Source organism: Lipotes vexillifer, unplaced genomic scaffold, assembly GCF_000442215.2.
Source record: "Lipotes vexillifer unplaced genomic scaffold, Lipotes_vexillifer_v1.1 scaffold112, whole genome shotgun sequence".
Taxonomy (NCBI): Eukaryota; Metazoa; Chordata; class Mammalia; order Artiodactyla; family Lipotidae; genus Lipotes; species Lipotes vexillifer.
The window spans coordinates 3,155,944-3,167,986 of NW_006776285.1; the positions used below are offsets into that span (position 1 = coordinate 3,155,944).

General features: G+C 35.9%; 1 protein-coding gene across 1 annotated transcript; it reads right to left on the reverse strand.

The window, feature by feature from the left end:
* Window positions 1–4,405: 4,405 nt before the first annotated feature.
* Window positions 4,406–11,181, reverse strand: FBXO30 (F-box protein 30). The gene is made up of 2 exons (XM_007450324.1): window positions 9,148–11,181; window positions 4,406–5,341 (listed from the first exon to the last, which is right to left on the reverse strand). Exons 1-2 carry the CDS (start codon window positions 11,179–11,181, stop codon window positions 5,138–5,140), a joined length of 2,238 nt encoding a protein of 745 aa, XP_007450386.1. The 3' UTR covers window positions 4,406–5,137.
* Window positions 11,182–12,043: the final 862 nt, after the last annotated feature.

The following is a 12,043-nucleotide window of genomic DNA, read 5'->3' on the forward strand; positions in this document are numbered from 1 at the left end:
CCATGTAGTTCCTTTTCTATCATATTTGCATGCAAATCGGTTAATAATATGATCTGGGGGATGCTTACAATTTTACTGGTGTTAGTGAAAAGGAAACAGATTTCCCTTGTTTCTGTTGTCAGTTTGCTTCAGAAATGCTCTTCATGGTAAATAATGGATGCTTCAGTACAGTACATCAAAGATAAAAAATTATAAAATAGATTCATATCAATGAGTTTTTACTGTATTTCTATAGTTTATGAATCATCCTTGTAACTCATTTCTTTGTAGTTTATTAATGAAAAGTTACTCCCCACATAATACATCGGAATGTCAAACATTCTGAATACAAGATGTCAGTTTTGAAATGTTCTAAGGTAAAATAGCACTTCGAGATGTATCTCCATTAGTATATCTCAAGATGTATTAAAATCTACTTGGCCAATTTATGGAGATAACATATGCAAACAAATATATGTATAAACAATACATTTATAGATTTTACCAATCACAGATGCAATAAAATACTTGTAAAACTTCAGCAAAAGTTCCTATTTTTACAAAGGATTTTCAGAACAGCATATGGTCCTTAATTTCTACTTTGTTTCCTTTTGGTATTACCCAATAACTCTTTCCAAAACACTTATTAGTAATCAAATATTCTAGGCAACAATATTTTCCAAAATAATTTCCCTAAGACAACAATGTATTCCAAAATAATTTCCCTTCTCTTTCTGCATTTGTAAAGAAAAAAAGTGAACTTCCAAAACACTCATCGGTACTTAAACTTTGAGTACCTAGGTTTTTTCATCCATACAATGGAAACTTAAACTTACTTTGATTTTTTAAATCAAGGAAAATTGTGAAAAAGGTGACTTTAAAAGAAACCATTCTTCCTCTCCCCTTATTTTATTTAAAACGGACTTTACAAGCGTTAGCCTTTACTTGTACATCTTGAACTTTGTTTGGAAATCAGATTTAGATCAAATCCCAAAAAAAACCATCACTGAATTATTTTAAACACAATGGATGAGTCACTGATTAATTTTCTTTAAAGACATCACTAATACACTCTTGCTTTCTAGGCCTCACAAGCATGTTAAGACTACTAAGAGCTATATTTAGATAACCAGCCAAACACACAACAGAGAAATTATTTCCATCAGAAGGCTTTATCCAGCCTTTTGAGAGAATGAAGGCCAATCGCTTTCTTTCTACTGTAATTCTAAACACCCACATCTGCAGGTGTCAGTTTTATCACTTTCCAATGTGGTATGTCATGCATGAAACAAACATATTTTTTAATGTTTGTATAACTATTCCTTAGAAAATTTTTAAAATAAATAAGCTCCATGTCTTTTTAGGTTGGGATGCAAAACATGAAATCTGTTTTGCTTCTGAACACCAAAACCTACCTTCAAATTGCCAAAGATTAAAAACCTGCTATTAATATGGTAGTATAAACTACCATATCTTCAAGGATTCCAATGTTAAAGGGTAGTTAATAATAGCAACAACATTGTTGGGACATTTAGCACAGGGTCAAAGACCAAAAAAGATTCTATGCTACTGATAAACCAGAAACCCAATCTTTAATACCTCTTATTGACAGTGTTGAAAGAATTCCTACAGAATTCTTGTAGAACTTAATCCAGTATCGTTTTACCTCTACTCTGTCTATCCTAGAAATCTAATACGTTCACATGATTCTGCAACCACTCAACAAGAGAATGAATGATGACTAGGCTAAATGTTAGCGCTAATTAACAATCTGAAATTAACCTTGACCAGAAGAAACACTAGTGAAATACTAAATTTACTAGTAAATACTAGCTTTTTAAAAGAATGTCCAACCACCATGGTACCTAATGTATTTTGTCATATGGCTGTAACATTGAGACAACATATATCATTAAATTTGATCACTTAGGTAATACTAATAAATTACTATTACTCTTAATTTTGGATCATACATGTAGCTTACATGCACACATATATCTGTCCCAGTAACACATCATTCGGGAGAAGAGCTGGCATAGTCCCAGGCTTTCCTCTAAATTCTCTTACTTTACCATGCATCAGAATCACTTGGGGAGGCCTTTGTTAGCAGACTGCTCATTCCCACCCCATAGTTTCTGATTCTCTAAGTCTGTGAAGGGGCGCAAGAATTTGCATTTCTAACGAATACCCAGATGACGCTGACGGTCCAGGGACCACACTTTGGGAACCACTACTCTAAGTGAACTGTGATTCTCAGAAGCTACAGAAAGAGAGGAGAGAGAGAGAGACAGAGACAGAGACAGAGAGAGAGAGAGAGAGGGAGAGGGAGGGAGAGAGATAGGGTGGTGGGCACGGGGGGCATTGAGATTAAGCTAATAGGCAGTTCTGGGGAAAAAGGCAGAGGAGAAAAGTGAATTCAGATATTTCCCTCCTTCCTAATACCTGCCCTTTATCTTGCTGGTTAGCAAAGACTAAAGTATCAACAAAGGCTTCTCAAATGACAACTTACTTGGCCAAAACACAAACCTTTTCATGCTTAAAAGGTTAGATAGATTGTTCCCATTAAAAGTTTTAGAAAAATATTGCCAGAAACTCTTCAGCCTTTCAATACCCCTAGGTGGGACTACTTTCAAGAAGACACTGAAGAGGCAGAGAAAGCTAACTGATGAGTTTTCTATATTAAAAAAAAAGTTAATGTTCACCAGTAAAACATGGGTGAGCAATGACAATCAACAAGCAACTCCTGCAACATGCAGAAAATCCCCACTACAGAAACAATATGACTATGTTTGGAATTTGTCAAGCAAGGATTAAAATTTTATTTAAATATAAGTTTTTTCTTTTTAAGTTACTGAGCCATATAAATGAAAATATTAATTTTATTAGAATTTGAACAAATGCTGGACAAAGAAAACATTTTAACAAAATAGTATGGTGGCATAAACAAAAAAGAAAACAGCCAAAGACGTGTAAAAGAAATAAAAGGTAGAAAATGTTAAATATCTCATGATCCAGTGTGGAAACATGGAGTCTAAACTTAAAAAACAAGGATTTTAAAAAAGCACAACCATCAAACAAAAAGTTAATGTTTGTGCTATCCTAACCAGACACATTCTTCAGCAAAACTTTAAAAGGCGGAGTTATATTTTACAGTATTTGATATCTTATTTCTGACTTTTTCACAGAAAGAGACTTTATGTAATTCAAATCTCACAGTTGAAATAGTTGGTTTAAGCACTAAGAAATAAATATTCTTCTAATTAAAATGACAGGTGAGGCAAAACAATTGATTAGTCTTTAACGCTGTACTTTTCAACTGTAATGAGGCCTTGATCCAACCAAAACAAGTCTTAAAGCAATTCAGAATTCTTTTGTAATGCCCAAGGAACGGCTCTGCCCTGCCCGATTGCCATACAGGGGAATCAAGAACCTAGTTAATAGAGCATTCTCAGGGACAAATGTAGGAAGAGAAGACAAAATAGTTTTGAAGTTTTTTTAGCAAAGTAACTTGTAACCATTTCAGACTACCAAATGCCACAAGTTACCTAAATTATTTAAGTACAAGTCTCCATCTTTGCAATTTATTTCTTAATACTGATATATTCATTTTTCTAAACTGACCATATCAGGTTAATAACAGTATAAATCAATTTGAAAACTATAATAAAATACCTAAAGAATAGGTCTTTGAATATCTTTCTGTTATATTTTGGTTTTACACAAAGATGCAATTCTTACTTTTTTGGTAGAGAAGTCTATGGAATATTAACCTGCAAATGTTTTAAAGAGACTGTCAACCAAGACAGGTTTCTGCATTTCATGATTGTCATCTTACAAAGATAGCAAATGTCACATTTTAAAATGTCTTAAAACAACATAATTGTGATTTTTATAAACATCAAAAGGCAAAAATTTTAAACACTTGTGATAAAAAGTTAAGCCCTTTGCATTCTGAGTATCTGAAATTTATTCACGGAATATGCCCAATTCAAACTTAAGATGAGGTATACAGTCATCTCTCAGTATCTGCAGAAGACTGGTTCCAGGACTCCGCTACGGTCCCAAAAGTCACAGATGTTCAAGTCCCTTACATAAAATGGCATAGTATTTGCACATAACCTACGCATACTTCCCATATACTGGAAATCATCTCTAGATTATTTACAGTACCTAATGCAATATAAATGCTATGTAAGTAATTGTAAATATAATGTAAGTGCCATATAAATAGTTGAAGATGAGTGGCAAATTCAAGTTTTGCTTTTTGAAATTTCATGGAATTTTTTTTTCAAATATTTTCCATCCTTTGGTTGAATCCATGGATTTGGAACCTGCAGATATGAAAGGCCAACTGTATTTTCTTCTCTCCAAGTATCAAATACCTAGCAAATATATAATACCATATACAGTTTCAAATTAAAGTAAATTCACAGGGTTCTTTTGTTGATTTTGCTTTAACCTGTCACATAACACACTGCCATGAGTCTCTGGATGTGGCATTTAACCAAAAAAAGCTGCATATGGTCAACTCTCTGTATGAGAGTTGTAAATATGTAAGGTGAAAACATTTTTGTGGACTATTTTTAAAACATGATAAATGGCATTATCAACATTACTCATGATTTTAAATATTATGTATATATTAGAGATCATCTATATTATCAACAATTATGTAAGGGGAGAACTAGAAAAAACTTTATAATGGTCTTATGCAGTGTTTAAGCAATTGAATGTTTTCTGAATCTGAAAAGCCTATGATGTAAAAATTAGAATCAAAGTTTTGATTTTTGAATGCATAGGTTATAACCCATGGAAAATGAGGAATAAATTGTTTGGTCAGGATCTTGTTATTTAAGAAGCAAAATATGTAAGAACCAAAATATGCACACCACTAAAAATACTAATTCTGAAAATTATGTAGCTAAAAACTAAATCACCCTGTCCAGCAAGTTCCAAAAAATTCACACATTTCAAACATTAAGGCAAATTTTTTCCAACTAAACAGTACTTTATAAAAATATAGGTCACTTCAAAACATTATATACATAGTGACAATGAATTTAGCTAGCTGTAATCTTTAATACATTAATAAAGTGTCACATATTACCAAGAAATTATACTAGGTGCTTGCATGTATGTGCAAGTGGAATTATAGTACTTAAAGTACAGGTTTTAAAACTGAGCGAAGTGAACGTCCTTCTTTAGTGAGTTCTCGTGTCACACACATACACGGCAATGGGATTGCTTCCTCCCGTTTCTCTACAATATTGTAACTGCATTTCTTCAAGTGGTCAGCCATGCTTAGGATGTCGGCAAATTTCCATTCGTTGACAGAACAAAATGCAGTACTGAATCGCCATACCTAGAAGAAAATTCTACTTCAGATTTAAACAAGTCAATTTACAAGAATCAAAACATAATTCTTGCTCTAACTGCATACATTTCTAACTGTTAAGAGAAATATCTAATATAAAGTTTCAAGTAGTTAGCTACAAAACTGGAAGCAGTAATCCATTTGGATACAAATCTGTTTATCAAATATTTGTAAGATAAATCATTCCTATGACATTATAACTTCAGTAAATATAACAACCAAAAAGAAAACAAAAGACGAAGCTCAACATTGAAAATCACATCCAACCTGGCTTTTACTTATTAAGCAATTTTTATAAAATATTCAGAGCTACTTCCTAAAATAACGCATATTGTACACCAGTCTTTCATCCTATCCAAATGTCTCTCTCTCTCTCTCTCTCTACATATATATATATAGACCTATCCATAGTCTGGAGATATTGACAATACAAGTGTTATCTTCTTCTCCAAGTTTTTCTCCCATTCCTGTTACACCATATGAAGTATACTAAAAAATACCCTAGAATATTTTGTGCCAAGCTACTTTTTCTTCTCATTATGTATAAGCAGTAAACGCACTTAGTAATAGCGAGGAACACAAATGCTTCAATTTGTTCAACGTGTTTCTGGAAATTTTTATAGAGCTTTTTGTAAAATGAATCATTTTTTAATTCCATATCATTGTAAAATACATTTCTGGGAAAAATATTTATATGCCATCCCTGTTTTGGTAAAAATAAGAACTACTTTCCCTTTTGCCCACTCAGCAGCTCCAAGCCCTGAAGCACTGTCACCTTACATACAGGTCCAGCAATGGCTGTTGTGGCCCCCTCTCATCTTTACAGTTTGAAAATATAAAGTTACCTGAACATAGGTAACAAGCAAGACAGGCCTAGGCATCCTAGCTAAGCTAATCAACAAGCAAATGTCTAGAGAACACTGAACCCGTGGCAAACAGCAGATACTCTAGAAAGTAGCTGTGAATTTGAGAGAAGCCCTCAGCACTCATTAGAGCGTCTCAGAAAAGAATGCTATGAATTCTGGGGTGGCCAGATGCCTTCAAATTCTGAACACAATTATTTTTCAGCCAGCAGTAGAATAGTTCAGCACATAAGGTACTTAATCGCTGTACTTCTTAAGTTGATAGCAATTACCCTGCATGGAGTCATTTCCCAGATGTCAGTGAAGGCCTGGACAGTAGCTAACAATAGACATTTTAGATTACAATTCCCCATAACCACAAAACTATACTAAGAATTAGGAGTTTTTGTTAAGCTTCACAGAATGAATTTGCTGAAAGATTCAATGGTGGCAGACAGTTTCCCTACTTCCACACAGTCAAGAGTCTGGTGAAACAAACTCAGGAAAAAATGGACAGCTCCCATCTCCTGATGACAAGGTTTCTTAGTCATGGGCCAATTTTGCATCCAAGCATACATCAAGTATTTACTTAGTGCCTGCTATACGGGAGGTGCTATGCTAAGCAGTTAATATTTTGGTTCCCAGAGAGTCTCACTTCTCAATGAACTTACAGTCTAATGAAAGAAACTGACAATTCGTCAGTGAATTTCCAAACAGCATGGTCAGTGCTTCAGTATGGGTACATAGAGTAGGAGGTACATAATAGAACACCAGGAGAACACAGAGCAGTGCACCTCCCTAAGGGCTTCAACGGGGTCGGAGTAGGCTTTCTTGACAAAGTAAGATCTGAAGAGTAAGCAGGATATAGCAATGAGATAATGATCAATCTGCAGAAATAGGTTCCCAGGGTCTGAATCCACCAACTGGACAAGTTACTTAACCTCTCTAAACCACAGTTTCTTCATCCATGAAATAGGGACAGTAGATTAAATACATTAACGGAAGTAAAGTACACACTGCCTAGAACATCTCAAGTGTTCAAATGTAGGCATCAGGGACAGTGTATTCAAACACCTTAAGGCAAGAAGAAAACATCAGACAACTCTAAGTAAATTCCATGGCTGGAATATAAAGTGACAAAAGGAAACTGAAGAGGTAAGTGAGGACAAGATTATGAAAAGTCTTAAATGTTTCATTAAGGAGTCTGCCTCTACCCCAGGGCAATGAACGGACATTTAAAAAGTTTTCAAGCACTACAGCGTAAGAACTGTATTTAAGAAATTATTTATTACTCTACCTCTTCTATAGAGAATATGTTGGAGAGGGACTCAGTTGGAAACAGAAACCCAGTAAGGAAGAGGCTACTGTAGTAACCCAGGAGAGAACTACAGGCGGGACTAACTAGGGAAACCGCAGTAGAAACAGTAAGCAAACCTGAGAGGTTATGAAGAAGGGGAGACAACAGGACTTTGTGATTACCTGGATATGGAAATAAAGCGGGCGGGGGGAAGGGGTCAACCTTAACTCCCAAATTCCTAGTTTAGGCAGCTTCAGAGATGAAAATGCCATTTTCTGAGATTAAGAGGGGTAGAAAAGTGGAGTAGGTTGGACCTGTTGAGTTCGCTGAAGCTGTGACATAATCAAGTGCAGATGTCCAGTAGATGCTTGTATATAATGGACTGGAGTTCAGAGGAGAAAATGGCCAGGATATACACACGTAATCTGAATAAATGATGGCAATTTAAACTCCAAGAGTAGATGAGGTTTTCTGCAGCAATAAAATCCCCAGAAAATATTTTACCTCATAGGTCAATACTAGTGGAGGCAAGGACAAAAACGGGCCATGCTCTGAGTGTCTCATCCCAAACGGCAGAAGGACGCCAAATCATGTAGAAAATGAAAATACACACATACCCACATATATGCAGCAAGTGTGAAATTTTCTACATAAAATAATTAGCGTGCTCATTTACTGGTCAAAGCTTCAGGAGAACACAAAAGCAGATGCAGAATTCTGAAAAACTGGAGCAATGAGTGAAAATAAGAGAAAACCTAAGGGTGGTAAAAACGAAGTAGCCAGAAATGTGAACCCTGTTCAACCAATGTGAAGTTTATCAAATTTTTTTCTACTTTATAAAATCAAAGTTTCATATTATAAATGTTCTAAAATGAAAAAACACCTTCAATCAAAGGTATTTGTAATGCCTTCTAGTTTCTATTGGATAGTACCTCAAACAGAAGCTGGGCAAAAGTAAGATATCACAGGAGGAAAATGGTGGAGCCAGGATTTGTTCCCAATCTCCAGCTCAAGCTTCCAATCTGCACTGTACTAAACGCAGAGTCAACAATATCAAATCCTACTGCCCTTATCTCACCTCAGCCTAACACATTTCCACATCCATCCATTTATATTCTCTATACCCCAGATACTCCATTGGTCACTTACTAGGAGCAGATTTTTTTTCATGTCTCCTTATTTAAGTTCTCCCTGTAATAACCAAGTTCTAAGAAAGAAATTGCTAAGAATGGACCAAAACTGCCAATTGCAAGCAGTAAAAAACCTTCTCCTTGCTTCCTCCATTGTCCTATGGTGAAAATGTTTCAGATGGACCCCAAATTAGAAGGTGGCTAACATGGACTCAAGCAAAGGGAGCTATTACAGAAGAAGTAACTAGGTACAGAACCCCTCAGCTGAAGAACTGGAAGTGGCCTCTGTCGTATGACATCAGAATCTAGTTCCAGGATGTCTGCAGTAAATATGTGATTATGACTAACAATTCTAACTATTCTTGCTTTCATTATTATTACAAAAAAGTTTGTCATCATACTGAATTATTAAGTTTTAAGGATGGTCAATTTTGCAACAAGGTTCATTTTATTAATTCAGCAACAACATTATTAAGTGCCTATTATACGTCAAATAAGGGACTGATAGAATTAAATTAAACCAACCTTTTCTTTTATCTGCCATGATGAACTTCCTTCTGGATACTTCCTTTTCCCCCACTGCAGTACGACCATTCCACGAGACTGAAGAAGACTGCCACACACATCCCTCATTAGCTTGGATACACATGAGAGCTGGCATAAACTGAAGCCATCAAGAAAGCCTGCGATATGTTGCAGGACTTCAAAAGGAAGACCACTTAGATGGTCACTATGTAATCCCAACACACAGTTTCTAGCAGGCTCCACTAACACTGTAGATACAGATGGCTGAACTCCAAATGACCTCAAATGGCGGTCATGTATAATCTTTGCTCCTTGTGTTGATGGACAAAATCTACGCTGAGAATAGGTACAACCATAATATGCTAAGGGGCACCTCTGTTCCATCCAGCCATTGAGTCCAGCATGAATGTCACCATGCACATTCTTAAAATGCGATGAAAATTCTTTTCTTCTAAATAACTGTCCACAAACAAATGTAAACATTGGACGCTGCTTGGGTTGGTACCTAGCAACACATTCCAATACTAAATCCAGCCCAAGTGTCTGAAAAGGACTTGGATTTGAAAGCTGTGGGTTGGCATGATCACAAGCTGAAGCTGAAGCTATTTCCCCAACCATTGTATTTGTAGCTAATATGGCAGACGGAAGTGAAAAAGTCTGAGTCCCAAAGTCGATGTGATAAACATCAACCATGCGACTATCAGATATACCCCTCCCACCTGGAGAATCTCCTAGACAAAACAGTAATGCTGCTGTGATTAGATCTATTCCTTGGAGACCCATTGGATCTTCTGCAACTTCCAAATCTGATGTATCTACTGCTTTATCTTCCTTTGGTTTAGACCAACATGAATTAGAAAGAAATTTGAATGAAGGAGGATGACTGAAAGATAAGACATCCACATTCCTTAGGTCCCCTAAGTCTACTTTTTTCCAACACAAGTCTTCATCATCATCTGGCATGAGGATATGCTGAACTGTGCCATTAGGCAAAGCATTAGATGGTATTACTTCCCTAACTTGTGCTGCTACTGAAAGTGAACTAGAAGGTTCTGAAGGGCCATCTGATGCTACACATTCTCTATTTGTTAAGTTACTTTGTTTTGAGTCACTGTGTAAATTCTGATTCTGCTCAACGACCTGTGTACATATATTTTCCAAAGGAAAGCCATTACAAAGAGCAGAAGTGCCATAAGAACTGGCATCCAAGTCACATAATAAATCACTTGAACCATTTTGTTCAGACTGGGCATTCTGACTTGTGTCATTATGGTCAATCCCACCTACTGCTCCTATCTCATCCTCACAAAGATGGTCCTGGTCTTTCAAGTTTCTGTTCTGTAAGCTTTCTCTGGCATTTTCTTCTTCTTTCATTTCCTTTGGGGAAGCACAAAGACTTGTACTTAACATGCCAACGTCTCTTGTGGCGGTATTCAGGATATCTAAAGCAACAGCCAAACTTCTGGTTGTTTCAACAGTAGCTTGATAAAGTGCACCATAAGAGTCTTCATCAACAGACACCAAACCATTAGTATGTGGTATTTCTGGGACACTTGATTTAACTGAGATCTGTTCTCTAGGTTCTGATATTTTATCAGTTGCTTTTGACATCATGGTGGCTACTTTGAGAGACTCTAAGAGCATCCTTTGGTCTTGAAGGGCCAAGGCCATATCTAATTGTGCCACTTCATCAACATCTCTGCTTAGATTTTCATATGATTTCCGGTCTGCGTAACTAACTGGCCATCGGTTCCACTCCATAGTACAGCACACCACACTTGCAGGACACATTTCTAGATGTTCGGCAACTTTATTTCGAGCCATTGTAAACGGACATCCAAAGTCACTATTTAAGCAAGGCACTCGTTCCAATGGACATAAAAGTCGATGCTCATCAGCTTTACAAGAATGGAAAACTGCTCCACAAACCAATGGACAACCTATCAAGTCACAGGAAATCCCAGGCTCTGGTCTGGTCATACACCGTCTACTGACACAATTCACGCAGTGAGAGTGCTGCAGCCCCTCCTCCATAATGGCCAGTCCAGCTCTAGTTACTGAGATGGAAAAGAAAGAAGAAGTTAGGCAAAAAGTGGTTGCTTTTTAAAAATTGTTTTAAGGAAAAACATCAAATCATGAAGGTTTATTGGCTTATATGAGGATGAAATATATAAAATAAACATTTAACAAGTTTATTTGACATATAATCAATCCATCTTGAAACAGCTTAAGCACTTTAATTCAAGAAGCAAGTCAAAAGTTCATTTTTATATACCATATAACAATCTGCCCAACAGGCCAAACATTTCAAAATATAATACTTAAATTCTAGTATATTGTGTAGTATATAAATTAATGCCAAAAACCAGTTAATGAATATGTAACTTTTAGATTTCAGAGAATGCTTCAGCTTTTACCATTTTAACTAAACTGATTATGATGTACCCCACATTGCAGAGACCTCATCATATTCCTAAAAGAGAATAATCTGAATTTCATGAATATACTTAACTAAAACCTGATTAGATGTTTTCTTTAATAATCCCTCCAAATACATAAATTCATGTAAGATTTCATCTACTGACCTCTCTTTCTACAACAAATAAAGAGAGTAAGGCTTAATTAAAACAAAGAGGGCATTTATCCAAAAAATATAAGTTCTAGCTCCACTTCTGTGGCAGTGGACGAATCACTTACTTCTGAGGGCCACAGTTTCCATTCATTCAGTCAACACCTATTTATTGTTTAACTGCCATGTACCAGACTCTGTGTTTGGTAGGGCAACGTGAAGATTAGAAGACATGGTGCCTCCTCTCAAGGAGCTTCAGCAGGAGGTCAGAGATGAAAGTAAAATCATGTCACATTTTTATATGATCAATAGATGAAAGTAAATCAT

What these genes read in the sequence shown, in the direction of transcription:
- FBXO30 (XM_007450324.1), bottom strand. Translation starts at nt 11,181, where the DNA reads ATGGAGGAGGGGCTGCAGCACTCTCACTGCGTGAATTGTGTCAGTAGA. An exon ending in CATGGCAGATAAAAGAAAAG is followed by an intron (nt 5,342 to 9,147) that starts GTTGGTTTAATT and finishes ATTTTCTTCTAG; the next exon opens with GTATGGCGATTCAGTACTGC.